This window comes from Alnus glutinosa, chromosome 7 (genome assembly GCF_958979055.1).
Source record: "Alnus glutinosa chromosome 7, dhAlnGlut1.1, whole genome shotgun sequence".
Classification (NCBI taxonomy): Eukaryota; Viridiplantae; Streptophyta; class Magnoliopsida; order Fagales; family Betulaceae; genus Alnus; species Alnus glutinosa.
The window spans coordinates 19,134,687-19,155,157 of record NC_084892.1 but is presented as its reverse complement, the minus strand read 5'-3'; the positions used below and the strand labels follow the sequence as shown (position 1 = coordinate 19,155,157).

The following is a 20,471-nucleotide window of genomic DNA, read 5'->3' as shown; positions in this document are numbered from 1 at the left end:
TATTTTAAGTATATTTTTATGAATTTTTGTAGGGGCTTGGAGGGGCCATGCCCCCGCCACTGCCCACCCAACCCCCAATCTCCCTGTGGTAGCGTTCAAGCCCCCTTATGGGCTAACAATCTATTGGACCTAGCCTTTTTTCTTGACCCATTTCCAGTTTTTCATTTGTTTTAAATGGAATCATATTTGACTGAAGAAGTGCTTGTGTTCCTAACATTACTCGATACCATTGCTGTACTAACTCAGCAATACAAGTAGATATTGAAATTTGACAGGATAAGTATTCGGAGTTTAAAAATCCATATAAAGGAGCATGTGGATTGAACTCTCAACAATTTGGGCAGCACATTGTGAGAAATTCTACATAAGAGCCACCTGCCCAACTACCTACTTGGGCAGGTGAGTCCAATGCGGGCTCTCTCACATGTATACAGCAAATTACTGGCAATCCTTATCTGGAGCAGGTTATTGTCAAATCCATCCTTACCAATTCTTATTCACTTTCAGCATCATCATATGTTTAGATAAATGGCATGTACAACTGAGAGTTCATTAACGTTACAGTCATTAGAAATAAAACTGGTAATCCCACAAGCTAAGCTACTGTCTCAGTTTGGGGAGTAAGCCACCCATTTATCATCACTCCTGGGCAATATAGTGCACCCCTTAGGACTTGTCATGTTTGGCATGCGTGGGTAAACATATACCTTTTTGCAGGATGAGGTACTCATTCCAGCTGCCAGCTCATGACTTGAGTCCACAGCCAACTTAGTGGAGCAGTCAGAAGGTGGAGAAAGGCTATTTTCAGACATGCATCGAGCAGAGAAGACTGTGTCCGGTGCGCAATCATTGAAAGAGTCGGATGAAGATGCACCTCTGCTACTTGTAATGGAATCAGATCCTGAAGATAGACTGTAGGGACGATAACGGCTGTCTTCGGCACTTACTGTAATCAATCAGATGAGAAGGCTCTTAGAGACAAATGCCATTAGTGTATTTTAATTTACGTACCAACAAGAGAGACGTATTCAAGTCTAATGAACTTTACGTGCAATTGAACACACATCTATAGCTTCCCAAAAATATGCAAGTATTAATGAGTTGTGGCATTTCAATATGGCGTAAAGTTACGTGCAAATTCGAAATATTCTTTCAAAGACTCCAATTAACATGCTTTTAGTCTAGTTAAGTGCAAGAAGAGGTGTGCCACTGCAACAGTAGACAATCACATTCATCTCAGGAGCCATCAATAACAAATACTACGAGCCTAGCAAGAGGAAAAAGGGCAAATTAATTAAAATGAAAAACCAAATCTAATGCAGACAATGATGGTCTAGCAAAAATAGTAATATGGATTAAAAATAAAATGCTGACAGCCTTGAGAAAAATTCACCTCTATCCTCCTCAGGTTGTCCCTCAGTAATGGTGCATGGATTCATACTCATGGAGGGGGCTTTGGGTCCAACATGCTGTTGCAGATCAGCAGTGAAATTTGGTCGCAAGCTAGAAGATGAGAACTCAGGAGCTTCTTCTTGGAGAGGAGAGCGCAGAATCAAAGGGCTCTGACCTGACTTACCTGAGAGGAAGGCAAAATGTATATGAAATACTATGATGGATGAAAATCAAGGATCATGGTTGTTCCTGTTGCAAAAATTTTCTTTTTTGCCTTCTTTTCTTTTTTTCATATTTTTGGCTGATATAGTCATACTAAGCATGTCACTAAAACTGACACGATTAATTTACTGCAGGATGTTTGTTTATGAAAATTAATATTTCTAGAACTGTTTCCCATAATAATTGTCTGAATCACTTTCTTTTCTGCTCCCTCTAAGTCATACATACTGGTCTTAATTTCACTTTTTCTTCTTAAGGTTTGAGTAGTGAGTTACATCTTCTGAGCATCAATCACTAAGCTGCGACTTCAAGATCTAAAACTAGTATAACCTAAAAGAACCCCAAGGGGTTGGCTCAAGTGGTAAGGGCCTTGGTCTTTGTGGTAGTCCCATGAAGTCTAAGGTTTGAATTGCCTTGGGTGCAAACAATTCCTTGGAGCCAGCCCGTTGGCGAAGCCGGAGTATTACCCGATCCGTTTGGAGGGAGCGCTTTACATGGGTCCAAAGTTTACCTGGCTTTGAGGGGTTCCTCGTCATAAAAAAAATTAAAAAAAAAAATTAAATAAAAAAAAATACAACCCTCCAATCAAGTAGAATTTTTCTTTTCTTTTTTTAGGGGGTTGTTGCTTAGCTAAGAATTCAAGTTCTAATTATTGGTAAAAAGTTTCCATAAGTCGATGCTGCTTGTCATGAATTTACAGACAATTAATTACCTTGTACCACAATCCAGGCACTAGATCGAAAGGCCAACTGAATTTATGGGGAACATAATTGGTTTACCTAAATTATTCAAACAATAATAACTAGCAAGCAGTACAAACTCAGAGAAAAAAGGTTACAAGAACCCTCCCATTTGAAAAGTAAAACCTGTAAATGGAACTAGAAGCTGTCATAACAGCAGCATGTAAATATGAGTACTTCATAAGTAACAATTACCGATCCTATCTTCATACTTACGAAATATGCAATTATAATTTTGATGTGCCCCCTTTATGCAGTCTCACCCATCTCGTATTAACAAAATTGAGCTTTCAATTAGTAGGATTCGGTGGAGAATTTGGAGGGGTGAGAGCACTGCCTACAGTAGCATTTTTCACTTGGATGGCATTATTAGGGAAGATTTTAACAATGGATAGTTTGTGGAAGCTTTGAATAATAGTAGTGGAGCCTATTGCATGAGTAAATCAAGTGGAGAGACAGCAGTCATCTTCTTCTTCACTGTCAGTAGCGAGAGAATTGTGGTCATTGGTGCTTGGCCAATTTGTAATTCATGGGTTACGCCTAACACAACTGTTGATTTGTTGCCATGCTGGAAGGAGCAGTTTAGAGGACATAATAAGAATTGACATTTGGAAGGCAGTTGTGTATCATGTGGTGCATTTGGAGAGATAAGAAAGCACAGAATTTTGAGAAGTGTGAATTTCCCTGATGAAGTTTCTTTTTTTACATTCTGTCAGTAATTGGACTTCAGCTACAAGTTGCTTTTCCATCTCAAATTTAGGGGAGTTTTTGGATCTTTGAATCTTAGATGCTAGCTCTTCTTTTTAAGTGGTTCCCTTGTAACTTCCCGTGTACTAGTGTTGTGCCCCTTTATTGGACTTCTCCTTTTTAGCAGCGTACTAATCAAAAGGACCAAGGCTGTCAAGGTCAGCTTGAAGGTTAAGCACAAGCTCAACCTAACATATTCTGACATCATGTATGAGCTGCAGCGAGGAAAATGCTGCAAAAATTAGAACTTGATATGAACAGCAAATGATGCCTTAGAAGGCTTACAATAAAATGAATCCCAGCAATGGAATACTTCTGTAGTCAAAAGAAATATGCTTGCTTGAACCCAATGAGTAGCTTAATCGGCTGCGAACCACACATCATGAAGCAGAGGTCATTAATTCGAATCTTCCATTTTCCTTGCCTTGGGATAAAAAATTTCCTTACAAAAAAAAAAAAAAAAAAAAAAAAAAAAAAAAAAGAAAAAAAAGAAAAAAAGGAAAATAAAAAAAGTATAAAATATGCTTGCTTATATTCAAAATTTAATAGAAGCCTCACTCATTTTTAATGCTCTTACACATTCTAACAGACAGTAATTATAAGTTCCTAGATATGAAATACGAGTCTACTAAGACTGATTGACCACGCTAATTACATTTTAAGTTCTCAAAACATACCATGAGGACTTATTAATATACCTACTAAAATACCTCTATTACTGATTCCAAGGACTGGTCTATCTACAATGTTTAAATGCTGTCCCAAGTGCAGGTTAAACTCAGGCTGGCACCTGGTAGATCTTGACTCTGGCCTGATCATATTTTTAACCTATTTTTGGTCTAGAACAGATTGGACCATGTTCCAACACATGTTTTTACATTCTTTCTATAATTGGACTTCAGTTACGAGTTTCTTTTTAATGTCAAATTCAGGGGAGGTTTTGGATCTTTAATCTTTCATGTTCACTTTTCTTTCAGAGTGTTTCCCTTGTATACTTCCCACATAATAGTATTCTGACCCTTTCTTCACAACTTTGCTTATTAAACGAATTAGGGCTGTCAATCAGAACAGGTCAAGGTCAGCCCAAAGGTTGAGCACAAGCTCAACTGAACCTGTTCTGACTGAGTATGGGTGTGGTGAAGAAACTGCTCCAACAATTAGACTATGCTGTGAAGCAGCAAATGAAGCCTTAAAAGCCTATAAGTAAAGAATCCCAGCAATGGAATAATTTTGCAGTCAAAGGAAGTGTGCTTGCCTTTCATTCACAATTGACTGAGACCGGAAGCCTCATTCATATTTAAATGCTCTTAGATTAAAAAAGTTGCGAAACAAGAGCAACGGCACTGAACCCATGTGTCCTCGTGGTTCTGACGCAACCTTTCAAGCACAAGCACAAAGAACAAAAATCCAAATCTCCCAAACCAATCACGCCCAGGCCCACCCACAACAAACAACAAGAGGAACTACTCAGAGTCACAGAGAAGCTCATTGAGTTCGTCAAGTCCTTCACTTTTGACACCTTCAATAATTTCCCTCCCCAAGATTCTTCTAATGGGTATATTCTTCTTTGTTGAATCAAAGTCGTTTGAGTTTATCTTCGAATCAGGGGGTAATTCCTTCTGCCTTAGGATTATCGAGCGGGGAAAGGGTTATCTCTGGTCAGTTCGTTTTGGGTTGAGAAGATGTTTTTTGGCTTCTGTCGACCGGGGTGGCGCACTTGAACAAATGTGAGGGATTTTATCGGAAAATCAGAGTCTCTCAAAGCGTTTTCCTCTGTCAGAGAAGCTACAATGCTCATGGTGCATATTTGGCCATTGAGGAGTTCAGTGGTGGCGGGAGGCAGGGTGTCATTCTCCTCCCCGAAGGCAGGAAGAAATGGGGATGGTGTGGCTTTGGTGAGGTGCTGCGGTCCTTGCCGAAACCTTTCATCACCATGAAACAGGTTCCCCCAGCTGTTGCTCCTCCATCATCGGATCAGCGTGGTGTTTTTGTGGGCAGATCATTCGCACAGGCAGCCTTGATTTCTAATACTCCAGCCAACTCTGATGTGATTGGTGGCGCTCCAGGTCTCTGTGCTTCGTCGAGCTCGGTTCCATCATTAATGAAGGACATGCAGCACGCCAGGACAAACCCAGGTACAGTTGCTAAAATGGTCATGGAGGACGTGGTGAAGGTGCAGCACGTTAGGACAAAACACTGTACGACTGCTGAAACGTACGTGGAGGATGTGGCTGTCCTTCCTAACTACCATTTTGGGTCTCGTCGAGTAGGTGCTGGAGGGTTCGATCGTAAAGGGACAAAAGGGGGAGACAATGGAGGTGGGAGCATTGCAGGGAAACCCATAGGCACTGGGTTTGATCCCTCTGTGAATTATCATAGCTAGTGGACTAATCTAAATTACTTTATGCTTTTCACAACATTAACTCCAACAAGGTAAATGTGGTAATATAAACATAAACCCCTAAATTACTATAGTAACCTTTTGATTAATTATTTGATTTTTTATAAATGTTTTTAATTTATAAATTAGTAATCGTATACTTGTGACATTATCCTAACATCATAATAGTCCAAATGAGGTCTGCCCAACGGTTGAACTTAGAACTCTTGACCCTCTCATAATGCACTTGACTTTCGGAAAAAATAAATAAATAAATAAACCATAGAGTTGCCTTTGGGACTGGGTAGGCTGAGGTAATCATAGCCTGAGTTCATCCCTAGCTCTTGAGCCAATATGAAGTTCAGCCTTGATCAACTCAAGAGCTCAACTCAATTTTACAGTCCTAGCGAGAGTTAGACTGAGATGAGTTAAAAAAATCCGAAGACCAACCCCACTAGTAGAGACCAATTACTACCCCACCTTTTTCTGATTACCCAGGTATAGTGTAATGACCCAGCAAAAGCGCTATCCACATCTGCACTATCACTCTAAAAGGGCTAGTCAATTTGGAATTTTCCTATAATCTCTTATAAAGCACAATTTGATCTAGTAACTAAGCAATGTGAGACTTAGAATCCATGAGTATCTATTATAAATCCCTATTCTCTATGTGGGCTACTCATCTTCCCGATATGGGACAAGGGTGTTACATATAGTCCAGCACCCATTCCATTACATGAACAGCACTAACCCATGTAATTCGCAGTTTCAATTTCTGATGGAGATCAAGGCACCGCTTTGAAGGATCTCGTTCAAGTACCAATTGGGCCAGTTACGAGAGCACGAGCAAAGAAGTTCAAGGATGTGCTCAACGGACTCATCCAATAGTTATGGGCTCAAGCAAATTCGGGGAGGCCCATTGAGCATGATCCACGTGGGCAACAAAGAATTGTCACCTTGATTCAAGTTCTAGAAGGATCCGGTCAAGGCTAAGAACTACTGAGATTGTTCGTTAATTTAGAAGGATCGGATTGCAAGACTTATTTTCTTTACCTACCTAAGATCTTTATTTATTTTCTTTCCTTGCTAGGAATTGATTTGGACTTTATTTTCTTTCCTTGCTAGGAATTGATTTGTTTACTTATTAGGATTAGAACTACTTTCTCCGCAAGTAATTTTCTTGTATAAATAGGTGTACCTACCATGTAATCGAGGAGACATTGATGATTTATAAAACTTGTGAGGTTTTATTCTCTTTGGTTCTTTGAAGAACTACTCGAACTTATCGGGATTTCCCGTGGCGTTCATCTCGACTTATCAAACGGAATTTCCACCACCGTTTGTGGCGTCTTCCTTATACCGAGGTTCTTGTTTGTCATAAACAACGGGTCGAGGTTTTTTTCCATTCGAATCTGTCCTTAGAACGGTCTTGGGTTCCCTTTCGTTGTTGGGTCTCGTTATTCTTGACGGGGTTCACATCAATTTCCATCTTAGGAAACAAAGCTGTCAGGCCTAAACTGTTCCATGCATTCGATATTCTGTGAGACTCTTGAAATAAAACATAAAATTGAACTAACCAGGCAGTAAAATGTATACAACTCAACTGCTTTAACATAGCCAAGAATGTACACAACTGCTTTTACATTGTCACTATTCATCATAAATAAGTTGATTTGCTAGGCTTGGGCAAAATAGATGAAATGGGTCCACATAGAAACAAAAGTGAATGAATAGAAAACAAGTAAAATGCTACAGAAGATACAGATATGATTATCATGTTTCAACATGGACACCAAATCAGTCACAGCTGCTCCCAAAAATTCAAGACACAGGAAACAGCTATATATATGCCTACTTGCATAAATCTATAATGCTAAACATATAGTTATCTTTGACTATCTATTTGCATACATATAACCACGAATAGTAGAATGATTATAAGCATATATAGTTTTACTTTATGACAAAACTATAAGCAATACAATACTCTTAAACTAGGTAACCAGTTCCCATATTCCGCTGGTAAAATATATAGCTTATACTTGTAAATTTCCATGAGAGAGCAAAGTAATAGGTATTTACTAAAGAGGCTCCATGGTTAAAATAATATCGAGCGATTATCATCAAAGGACATCCTTACCTCCTACAAATCAACTACCAAGCATGAACCTACTATCTATTGTCACACAAAAAGTACATGCTCTAAGACTTGATAATTTAGATTAGGGCTGGGCAGACTGACGGAGTTGGAAGCGCTTGTTCTGTCTTCCACCTCCCCTGAAGTCAGAAGCATCCGAAAACCTCCAACACCACCTCTACCAGAAGAGATTTCTGATCTGCCTCCAAGTCCAAAATGTTGGAGTCGGTCAAAATAGTCAGTCAAATATGCTTTTTCCTGGGTTTGTTTTAGGGCTTTTTCTGCATTTTTTGGATAGATAACAAAGATCTCTTCGACTTTCAACAAAGATGATGATCTCTTCTCTTCATCTTCAACAGATTCGAGATTAAACTAGAGAAGATTGGAGATATTAACCTCAATCAACAGTGGAGATTGGAGATCAAAGGGTGTTTGGTATATAGTAAAGCAAGAAGGTTAGAGAGAGAGAGAGAGAGAGAGAGAGAGACCAAACCAAAATACAAACAGTGAAGCTAGGGTTTTGGGGAAAAAAGAATTTATAGCTTCTCCAAAACAACACCATTTTAGACATAGGGAAAACTCTAATTAAAATCAAAGTGACATCATTTTTGTAATTGATTTTTTTTAAAATAAAAATTGTCAGGTTGGGTCAGAAATTGGCAAAAAAAAACTATTGGGCTTCCAACCCAACTTTTGTTGGAATTGAAAAATGGCTTCTGACATCGAACCCGCCTTTTATCGGAAGCCAACCAACTCGGGTTGGAACTGGGTTTTTGCCCACCCCTAATTTAGGTTTGTAAGAGAAATGGCCCCAATATGTAACTCCCAAGGTTCAATTTAAGATGCAATATCTATGATTTAAGCATGAGCATTCGAAAGCAAAAAATTTACTCAAGGCTAACATCAATGTTGAAACTAATATTACTAAACAAAAATACACTTACGCTCTTTCAAAGTAGTGCAAGCAACCTTTGCAGCACTCATCTCTGCTTGCTTTTTGGTCCTTGCTTCATGCCCTTTAAAAATCTCTCCGTCTATCCCCACAGTCGAAACAAAAATCGGTACATGAGTTTCACCAAATCTGTTTGTATCATAAACTGGTAAGCAAAAACCTTCTTTCTGAACCAACTCTTGTAGAAGGTTCTTGTAAAGTCCAAAATCATCCTAACGTAATGAAAAAAAAAAAAATGAAAAACAAAACAGAAAGAGAGGGAGAGAGATTATAAATGCAGTGAATACGGAATTCTGAAAGATACACGAAGAAGTCACATAAATGCCAAGAGGAAATAGAAGACTAGCCTCTACATCTGGCGACAATAAAGTTAAAGCAACTTTTGCAGCTGCATGTTCAGCATCCTTCAAAGTGGAAAAGAACTCTGGACTCTCATAGGTTTGTCCATCAATTGTGACCTTACACTTGAAGCGACTAACATGAGGAGGGCCCTCACGTTCACAAGAGTACACAGGTAGACTGAGATTTCTCTTTTGAACATAGTTTTGGAGATGATTCTTGTACAAATGTTGCATATCTATGACCCAAGAGAGAATGGAAGTTGTAAGTTCATAGTGTAACCAAAGAATAACATGCTCAAAACATAAGTGAAGTCCCAAAGTGGGACAAACCAATGCAAGAAACATCAGTAACAATAACCCAAGATAAGGTAGTGCAATTTTTTCTTTTTTTAAGAAAAAGTTCCATTGAAAAAGACACCAAGGGCCACCAGCCAAGTACACAAGGTCAAGGAGTATACAAAGAACACGACAGCAATGCAACAATAGATGGTCTACTGACTCCTCATAATTTTTGCACATGATACACAAGGAAAGGATTTCTGTAACCAAGATATCTTTGGTTGAGACTTTCTGAAGCATTGAAAAAAATTTCTTACCTCTAGATCTATCATCATTGTTGACATGTAAAGCATTTCCATTGACCTGAGGAGTTTGATATATTTCTTGTATTTTTGGTTGTAATGCATTGCTCACAGGGAGTACAATATCCAAATCAGTACTTTCACTTGAAGCATCTGCAGGAATAATGAGAACGCAATATGAAAGCAACAAAAATTTTCTAGCAAACACAAAAAGTTTGGAACCTGGAGGTAGATGTATCATATCAAGTTAATTCCTTTTCTCTTTTATAAGTAATTTAATATCATTAAAAAGAATAGTACACTGGAAGTATACAAGAGAACGATGAACAAAAGTTCAAAAATTCTGCAAAACTAGAAACAAGCAAGCTATGATGTGATAATATCCAAGTATATAAAGTGTTGAACATGATCTTCCGCAGCTCTATCACCAAAGTCTCTACATCTTCAAAAGTCCAGGTATTCTGCTCTCTCCAAAGGAACCACATTAAACACAAGGGAGTAAACCTTCATACTTCCATAATATTAACAGCCCTACCTAACCTCCCTAACTCATTAACAAATAGTTCACTCATTTAGGCATAACCCAATCAACACCAAACAGATTAAGAATTGAGCTCCATAACTCTTGCTACTTCACAATGAATCAGCAAGTGATCAATGGATTCCCTACTCTTTTTGCACATGCAACACCACTCCACCACAAAAAATTATCCAACGTCAATATTTCCCTAAAGTCGTTGTCCACACAAAAAATGTCACCCGCAAATGGATCCCTTTTTCCATGAAAGAAGTTAATCCCTACGAAAAAAGAAAAGCCTAGAGATTTGATAACTAAATTATCAAACCATATATAGGCATATAATGCAAATAAAACTGAAATGCTAGACGAAATGCACCACCCAAGCAAAAAAATGCACATAAAGTAATGTTGAATTCAAAATAAAGTGCATAAAATACACCCTTAAAATACTTTAATATGAAGAACGAGAGTGCTCAAAAAAGATAGGACAAAACAAAACAAAATTCGGGGTCGTAATGGCAAATTAGGGTTTCTGCAACACACCCTGGTCAATTGAGAGATTGGGACACGAGGCAGTTCAAGATTTTTGGCGGGAAAAAATCATATATTTTGAGGCCCGGTCAACCAAGACACATGTCGATCGACCGCGCCTACACTTTGCGGCTAATTCAACTTGGTCTGACTCAGACTTGTCCCGATTTGAGATGACTCTGACGACTGAGACACATAGCGACAGATCAACAGGCTTAATTGAAAAAGGTCCGGTCGATCGAGACCATGCCATGATTGACCGAGCACTATAGCAGTTCGAAAAATTCTATAAATAGAGCACGAAGTTAGTGAGTTTTCTTGTTCAAAATGCTCTATTCTCTCTCTAGAAACACTAAGGGACATGAGTTTGGCTGTGAGGGAGGGTTCTCGAGCAACAAATCCCTGCAGAAGTGGATTATCGACATAAAAGTGTGGTAGTGACCATGTAGTGAAACATGAGGTATAACGTTATTCTCTCTCACTTTCCATTCAATAGTTATGCTATAACGTTATGGCTTGTTTTAAAAGCCAAGGTGTCACACCAATGATTTAGATCAATTAAAGAGTAGCCACAAATAAATTATATGAAAAGGATCAAATAAGCACAAGCATACTATTATTATCCACAATGTTTTACCAAAACTCTAGGACTACAAAAAGAATGGAATCGGCATATCCTAGATGATATTATAACGAACTCGCACAATAAATGTGGTACATTGAATCGTGTGAATTTTGAGTGAGAAGGCATTCCACAAGCATGTGCTAAGACCCACATTGGGCATGCGCTAGTTCAATCTCGACTATATAGGCAATTACAAGAAGTGCCAATTGTGACTACGGCGCATTTCGCACATATGTGCCTAGTGCGACTCAACAAGGTGGTCACTTGATTAGAGAAACTGTTTGAGGAGAGTGAGATCCATGAGGTGGTGAAAGGTATGAACAATGATAAGGCGTCAGGCCCTGATAGTTTTACTATGGCATTCTTCCAAGCTTGCTACGATGTGATTAAAGAAGATATTATGAGTGTTCCGTGATTTCCATGCCAGATGCAAGTTTGAAAAAAGTTTTAATGCCACTTTCATTCCTCTCATTCCGAAGAAATTCAAGGTTGTCTGTATTAAGGATTTTCAATATATTCGTCTAGTTGGTGGAGTTTACAAGATTTTTGTTGAAGTCCTAACCGATAGGTTGAGAAGGGTTGTAGAGAATATTATTTCGAAGTTTGGATAGCGCCCCATCATAGTTTGAGTGTTTTTACTTATGTAGACTTTTTAAATTTATTCTTTGTTCGTCCCTTTTAGGGGTTCTCTTGTATACTTCTCGTATATAAGGATTGCGCCCCTCTGCGAGTTTTTTTATAAATTGCAATTACTTATAATAAAAAAAAAAAAAAAATTATTATTTCGAAGCCTCAAAATGCATTTGTTAGAGGTAGGCGAATCCTAGAATCCATTCTTATAGCTAATGAATGTCTGAATAGTAGGATCAGATCTAGTGAGCCTGGTGTGTTTTGCAAATTAGATATTGAGAATGCCTACAATCATGTTAATTGGGAATTCTTATTATATTTACTAAGGAGGTGCAGTTTTGGTGAGAAATGGCATACTTGGATAGCATTGTTTTTTTACAGTGCACTTTTCTATTTTGGTGAACGACACTCCGTCCGGATTCTTCAGTAGCTCCCATGGTCTGAGACGGGGAGATCTTTTCTCCTTTTCTTTTTATCATCGTCAAGGAGGCTTTAAGTAAAATGCTATATGCTACTGTAGACGGGAGCTTTCTTTCAGGCTTTTCTGTGGGGTCTAAGAACATTGGTGCGCTTAACATCTCCCACCTTTTGTTCGCAGATAACACCTTGATAGTTTGCAGGGCAAACCTAGACCACCTCCACTATTTGCATGCCTTGTTCTTATGCTTTAAAGCTATATCCAGTTTGAAAATTAATCTGGTTAAGTCAAAATTGGTTCTTTTGGGTAATGTCAACAAAGTTGAGTTCAATCTTGTTTACTTTTTAGATTTTCTACCCCAATAGGGTAGTTGCTTCTCTTGCATACTTTTCATATACAAGAGCTTTTTCTTTTTCTTTTAATAAATTATTATTCATAAATTTTTTTTAAAAATGCCAATAATGTTGATAGATTGGCCAGTATTCTGGGTTGCGGGGTTTTTGCTTTGCCTTTGAAGTATTTTGGTCTTTCGTAGGGAGCTTTTTTTAAGGCCAAATATAATTGGGATGGTGTTTTTGAGAAGATCGAGCATCATTTGGCTGGTTGGAAGACGATATACTTGTCTAAGGGTGAAAGAATTGCCTTGATCAAGAGCAACCAATCCAATTTCTCTACTTATTTCATGTCTCTTTCCTCTCTCTGTTGGTGTTGCCAATCTCATAGAGAAGTTACAACGTGATTTCTTATGGGATGGACTAGGTGAAGAGTTCAAAGTTCACCTAGTAAACTGGTCCAAAGTTTGTTCTTTGATTTCTGAGGAAGGGTTAGGGGTCTGAAACTTGCTTTTGTTCAACCATGCTCTTTTGGAGAGTAAGGTTGATTGGAAAACCTTGTGGAGAAAAAAGCCTTGTGGAGAGTCATAATGGACTCTAAATATGGCAGCTTGTGGGGTGGGTGGTGTTCAAATAAGGTTGATTGGTCGTATGGAGCAAGGTTATGGAAATATATTAGGAGGGACAAGGGGAGTTTTCTAGACATACTAGATTTGAGGTGGGATACGGCTCGAAGATTGGATTTTGGCATGACATGTGGTGTGGGGATCAGACCCTTAAGGAAGCTTTCCCAAATTTGTATAGTATTGCTCGCGTTAAAGATGCTTCCATGGCAGATCACTTGAAGTTATCTAGTGACTCCCATTAGTGGAATGTAGGCTTTATCAGAATGACTCACGATTGGGAGATAGATGTCTTTGCTTCGTTTTTCAAATTTGTTTTACTCCTTCAGATTGAAACGGAGAGATGAAGACAAGCTTTACTGGGACCTTTCCAAGAAAGGGTTGTCCGACGTTAGATCTTTCTATAGCGTCCTTATTCCTCATGCTAGTACTCCATTTTCTTGGAAGAGTACTTCGCGGAATATGGTCCCCATGAGAACAGCACTTTTTGCTTGATCAACCGTCCTAGGGAAGATCCTCACCATGCATAACCTAAGGAAGTGGCATGTCATTGTGTTTGATTGGTGTTATATTTGTAAAAGGGGTGGGGAGCCTGTGGATCATCTTCTATCCATTGTGAGATTGCAAGTGCTTTATGGACTGCTATTTTTAGTTGTATTGGGTTAGTTTGGCCTAGACAAGTAGTGTACCTTTTTGCTTGCTGGAAAGGGTTGTACGGCAGTCCTCAGAGTGCAACAGGGTGGAAGATGGTTCCATCCTACATTTTGTGGTGTTTTTGAAGGGAAATAAATGATAGAATTTTTAAAGACCACAAGAAGACGGTGGTGAAACTAATTTTTTTTTTTTTCAAAACTCTTTACCACTAGACAGCTGCTTTAAACTATCTTCATTTGCTGAGTTTTCATTATTTTCTTGGCCTTTTTTCTCTTTCTAGATAGGTGTATCTCTTGTATACTTCCTGTGCACCTGTATACTTCATGTGTACCTGGTTGCACCTTTTGCGCTTTTAAATGATATTTCGATTACTTATTAACAAAAATTTTAGATGAAACATTTCCAAGTGAATGTTTATCAACAGGAAATACAATTGCAAGTGTAATGATATTCTTTTTTACAAGTAGCAATTTGAAGAGACCTTAAATATCTTTATCAAAAAAACAAAAAAAGACCTTAAATATCTAATGAGACGCATGAAACTTTAGGAGGAACAGATAGTAGGGAAAGAAAGAGCTCTAGAAATTGTTTTCCAGGAAAGCAATGCCTGAAAATTTAATTCAAAACAAAAAGAGATATTTCTACCCTAAGTAGACAACTCATTCGCATTTAGCTCCAACTACCATTTATATGCAAAGAGCCCCTTCCATTAGTTGAAGGCGTTAAATTTGACGGAAAAATGAGCACTTGACATTCATGTGCTCTTTTTTTAAGCTAAAATGAAGAAAATGCCCTCCAAGTAAAAAAATAAATAAATAAAATAAAAACAAAATAAAAAAGAAAGAAAGAAAGGAAGAAGAGTGGTTGAACCATCCATTAGGGTTGGGTGTTTGCGGGTGGTTTGACCACCCCCAAATCAGCTACGGCTATAAGCGCTTTTGGGGCTAGCTAGAACACCCCACAAGGTAGTTCAGCGATCCACAAATCATTTGAGAGTGGCTGAGACGCCACTAAGCAGTTTCAACCAGGGGGTGGTTCGGCCACAAAGGGTGGATATAAGCCGTAGTCCAAAAGTACAAAATAAGGTAGAACGAGGATAAAATCTCTTCCAAAGTACTTTTCAAATCCTCAAAGCTCCTATTGTTTCTTTCCCTCCATAAGCACCAAAAGAAGTTTAAGTAAGTTTACTGTCTAAACTCAAGGTATTTTCTTCAATTTCGAGTTAAAAATATGTACATGTGTGTCACGTGTTTGTTTTTCCGTTTAATTTAGTACTATCAATTAATGGTGGGTGCTCTTTGCATCTAAATGGTAGTTTGAAGATGTCATCACAAATGGTGGTAGTTTAGTGGTAAGTGCGAATGAGATGTTAGTTCATGGGGTTAAAACAACATATAGAAACATTAAAGAAAAATAAAGACCCATCATAGGAACCAACATCAAAACTGCATTCTTCTCTACTGATGAAACAAAATCAGAATCAAAACCCAGATCGCCTACGCAACAACAAAGATCATCTTCTTCTTTTTTTGATAAGAACAAAGATCATCTTCTTCTTTTCTCGATAAGAACAAAGATCATCTTCTTGATGGGAATAGAAGGGAAATAATTCCCAATCTTAAGCCTCAAATATTTTAAGAGATATGAAACGGATAAAAAAAAAAAAAAAAAAAAAAAAAAAAAAAAAGAAGTCAATTTTTTTTCATTTTTCACAGCAATCTTTTCTTAACGTTCTTTACAGCTGGAAAACTATAACCTGCGACAAATCAAGCTAAAATTCCTTTTTAAAAAAAAAAAAAATTTGAAAAGCCCATCACATATATCCTTTTACCACATTTTTCTCAGCACCCAAACAGACCATTAACATGCAAATTTATAGAACCAAGAATAACCAAATTTTATAGAACCACCACTAACAACCAAAAAAAAAAAATCCCATAAAAAGAAGCATAAACATCAAATATCAAATTTCCATAGAATTTTTACCAGATGATGAGGGAAGTGAAGGCTGTGGGAAATGACCGAAGGATGAGGGAACGGAAGGCTGAGGCGGGGGAGGCTTAGGTTTGGTGAAGTGGGAGAAGGCAACGCGAGCGGCGTCGTTCTGTGCCTCTTTGGATGATTTGCAAGGGTTCTGAGTCTGAAAGCGTTCGCCATTGATGGTGACGGTGGCCGTGAATTGAGGGTTGTGGTCTGGGCCGTCCCTTATGCTCGCGTACTCCGGTAAGGTCCACAACCTTTGTTGGCACAGCTCTTGCAGCCTCGACTTGTACATTGCTTTCGGCCTTCTTGTTCTTAATTTGCTGTGGGTGATAACTGATATGGATGGGGGAGGGTTTGTGCTGAGAAGTTACAACTGGTTCCGGAGGGAATGGGAGGGCAATCCTCTCTCGGTACGTTTGGTATAGCTAGAGTATTAAGAAGTATGAATGAGATGATTGTTCATATTCTTTTGTTTAGTTTGAATGAAATGATTGTTCGCATTCTTTTCTTAGCAAGGGGAAAATGATACTCTGGGGGACGTTTTACCGTCCCCCAGCAGACTTTCATAATAAAAAAATTCTATTTAAAGTGTAATGCTACACATCATCCCCTTGTCCTCCTTTTGTCACCCCAAAATTGATGTGGCTCTTAAAATCACCATTGAATTTTTGATATATCACTCTTGGATTTTGATCCAATGGTAATTTTAAGAGCCACATCAATTTTGGGGTGACAAAAGGAGGACAAGGAGATGATGTGTAGCATTACTCCTATTTAAATGATGAGTAATGGTAGGCAGGGGCCATCTTGCCGGCCCCTGCCCGGCCCTTTCCTATGTGGAAAGGGCCTTCTCACTTTTTAGAGTATTTTTTTTTTTTTTCAAAAAAAAAAAAAAAAAATCAAATTTTGAAATTTGAAACCAGCGTCTTCTTCTATGTAACCATTTTTTGTCCCCAAAACCATTTCCCCCCGCCCCGCCCAAAATATTTCCCTCCCTTCCTCTCTCTCCATCTCCTCTCCTCAACCCCCATCATGAACCGGCCACCGTCGACGACTCACAAGCCCGCCACCGTCGACCATTCACGAGCCCGCCACTCCATTGTGCGTTCTCCATCTCCGACCAAAACCCAACCACCGTGGTTCTCCATCTCCGGTTCGGCTCCGACGACCCAACCACCGTACCGCCACGAGCAGCCCCAGCCGAACCACCACCACCGCCGACGAGCCCATCCCCCGTAAGGTTTTCTTTGTTTTTTTATTTTTTTTAATCTTTCCTTTTGATTTTCTCTTCAGATCCGGTTTTTTTAGTTTTTCATGGGTGAGATTTGGCTAAGAAAATGCAGGAATTGGAGGGACAAAGTTGGCTAAGATTTGGGCTCCCACAGTTACTGCGACCATTTCCCTCCCCCATTTCCGGCACCGGTACCAATCTCCCCCATTTCTTGTTTTTTGAGTTGTTTTTGGATCTTGCTTTTTAGTTGCTTGCTGTGATTTGTGGTGTGATTTGTGGTTTCTTTGGAGCTTGAGACATTGAACAAAAATACCACATGCATCCAACTCTTCTTCTTTTTTCTTTTTTTCTTTTTTCCTGTTTTTTGGTGGGTTTCGGAACAGGGTTATGTAGCTTTTTTCTGGGTACTACGTTGCATGAGTTTGTGTTAGCTACAGAGGTGTCCAACATATACAGACACTAAAATGGTCAAAGCCATTTTCCTAGAAACCAGCCTACAACTTAATTGTAGGCAAAGCCATTTTCCTAAAATCAAGGTTGTCATTGTGGCCTTTTAAGCACAAACCCAAATCCAAACAACTTACATTTGAATCCTGCAAGGCAAATTGATTCTTGTCAGATTCCTGCATAAGACAAACTTACGTAATTTGTCTCGAGTTATCTTGGTACTGTAAACAAGTTTCATGGATTTACTGTAAAGAAGTTCTTGATACTGTGGAATAGAGATGGGTGATTGAAAAAAAGAAAGAAAAAAAAGGAGCTTTTAGGCAAGTTTGTATGATATTGATCTTCACCTATACTTGTCGTAAGTAGTAAGGTCACTTTGATTAAAGTAATTTTTTTTTTTTTTAAGGTCAATTGTTCTTACTAAAGTTTGCTTGTGTGCTAATTTTTATTTCAAGGTTCCAACTGGTTATGTTTTATATCTCATTTGTTTTACACCCATTTGAATTTATCCTTATTTGAGTCCATATTTTTTTGTTTTAGTTTGTGTCAAATCTGATGCTAGATTTGAATTCCATGATTTTTGGTAAACCATTTATTAAAGGCCCTGTATAAACTTATGCCATATAAATCATAGGGCGGCTATGACCATTTGATTGGTACGTCAGAACATGGACTGACTGTTAATTCATCCGATCTGACCATACCTGCTTTCAAGTATGTTTTTGTTTGATGTATTGATCACAAGTATTTTGTTCTGTATCAACTGTTTGATGTGGTTTCTGGACTCTTATATTGAACATTACACTTTGGTTTGCAGAACAAATGCTATATGCAACAACTACTATGTGGACTTGACCATTGTCATAGTCATGGTGTTTGGAAATGGTATCACTCACAGCATTGGACCACCATATGCATCAGCTTTATAGCACAAGCCAGTAGATGGTTTTACTTTGTCAGGAGTTCACACAGCAGGCAATGTAGAAAATCCCCCTTTTTTATGTCTACTTTGTCCATTTCATTTCCTTGAAGATGAAAAATGGTTAATTGTCCAGATTCATCGGCATGTAATCATTTACCCTTTCCCAATTTGCTTAGAAAAAAAAAAAAAAAAATTGTTTATATCATGAATTTGTTAGAGATCCTTCAAATGTACTACTGAGGTTCATCAACAAGCAAGTGTCATTTAATGATGTTCAATGGCTTGTGTTATACTAACATAGCATGAATAAGTAACGAGCTTCACCTTACTGTTCATATCTCTTATTTGTTTGGGCATCATGATGACAACAGTTATCGTTTATAAGTTGAGCAACTGCATAAAATCTTCAAACTTTGTGGGTCACCTTTTGAAGAGTATTGGAAGAAGTCAAAATTGCCACATGCAACCATCTTTAAGCCTCAACATCCTTACAAGCGTACAGTTGCTGAGACATTCAAGGACTTTCCTGATCCAGCATTGGCCCTTTTGGATGTCCTTCTTGCAGTAGAACCCGAGGGCTGTGGAACAGCTTCTTCTGCACTCCAGAGTGAGGTAAACATGATTTTTTTTTTTTTTTTTGTTGGTTTCTGTCTAAATTGGGCTGTATATCTTCGTTGGGTAAGCTTTTCCAGTTGTGAGCATTATTGCAAGTTTAGACTCTATGCTTTTCTCCAACAATTATTTGATTTGAACCCTATCATCTGTTGGTGCTGTATCAGCTGAACTTGTGTTTTTGTTGGGATACCTACCCTTGTATTTTGTGTTTTCTTTCTTTTCTTAGATCTTTTGTATCTTTTTTCAGTTTATAAACTCTGATCTTGCTTAGAAAAAAAAAAAAAAAAATTGTTCAATTTCAGCCTCTAACTACTTTTCTTTTGATATTTTTACTATTTGTGCCTCATTGCAATTCTGCAATTTTATCAATGCAGGGAAGAGTTTAGATACGGGAGGTCATTGTAGGCACTGAAGACCTTGTTGATTGAGGTGGTGTATTCCAAATCAAGTGTAGTTTTTTTGGATGATGAGATTAGGAAGTCTGTTGAGAGGGTTTAATCCTGAATGGTATTGTTGTGAGAAGTGGTATTGTTGTGAGAAATTTTATAGAACAAAATTTGGAATGTACATAATATTTATTGAACAAAATTTATTGTGAGAAATTTTATTTTTTGGTGGTTGATTAGAAATGTGGTCTTGCAATATTTTTGGACCTTTTCCACCAAAGACATTATTGGTAAAACCTCTTTGATGCTGGTTCTTTTTTTTTTTTTTTTGTTGGGATGGTGATTCTTTCATAATGCTCTCATTAACTGCTCATAAGTCTTCATTAAATTAGCACTATCTGTGTTTGTCTCAAACTAATATGGGAGGTGATTCTCTCTATGGTACTGTCAAGGCATGGCCACAAATTCTTCAAATGTTGAACCCAAAATCCCATATACGATCATTTCATTTTTTGAAAAGCTTTTTACGAATCATTTTCCTCTGCAAACATCTTCTCATCAGTTTCCTCTCAACAACAACCTTAGCCCCCACGACCGAACTCACAAAATTCAGCTAAACAGAACTACCACCAACCCAGCTCAGAAATTAAGCACCTTAAGATGACTTCAATTATGGTGTTTATCTGGTTTGCTGCACAAACAATGTTTCTTGCATCACCAAACTATGGTGTTTATCTACAATGTTAAGTATCAGTTCACCGAAAATAACTGATTGTATAAATTGGAAATTTGCAATCGTCTTCTGTACAGGTTTTGTTTAGGCACACTTTTACACTTATAATTTCACATCATAAATATTTATTTGAAAGTGAATAAATTGAAAGAAAAGAACAATACTAAGATAAAGCAAACCCAGAAGAGGAAAATCTATAGACAAGAAATGTAAGATTTTATATTACAAATCCAGAATTTCATCAACAACCCAACTATTTCCATCACGAAATTGATACCCATTCGACCGAGAATAACCAAGTTTGGAAACACTACAAATGTTAAAAAAAT

The 20,471-nt window shown here is 38.0% G+C and overlaps 1 protein-coding gene and 1 long non-coding RNA gene across 2 annotated transcripts; one reads left to right on the top strand and one right to left on the bottom strand.

The window, feature by feature from the left end:
- Positions 1–465: 465 nt before the first annotated feature.
- On the bottom strand, positions 466–16,348 carry LOC133872855 (double-stranded RNA-binding protein 1-like). The gene is made up of 6 exons (XM_062310475.1): positions 15,812–16,348; positions 9,508–9,645; positions 8,918–9,147; positions 8,563–8,782; positions 1,394–1,576; positions 466–946 (listed from the first exon to the last, which is right to left on the bottom strand). The coding sequence occupies exons 1-6, from the start codon at positions 16,098–16,100 to the stop codon at positions 609–611; spliced, it is 1,398 nt and encodes a 465-aa protein (XP_062166459.1). The 5' UTR covers positions 16,101–16,348; the 3' UTR covers positions 466–608.
- Positions 16,349–16,786: 438 nt separating this feature from the next.
- LOC133874241 (uncharacterized) lies at positions 16,787–19,546 on the top strand. The gene is made up of 4 exons (XR_009901227.1): positions 16,787–17,043; positions 17,152–17,230; positions 18,304–19,020; positions 19,398–19,546. It is a non-coding gene; the product is annotated as an uncharacterized LOC133874241 (long non-coding RNA).
- Positions 19,547–20,471: the final 925 nt, after the last annotated feature.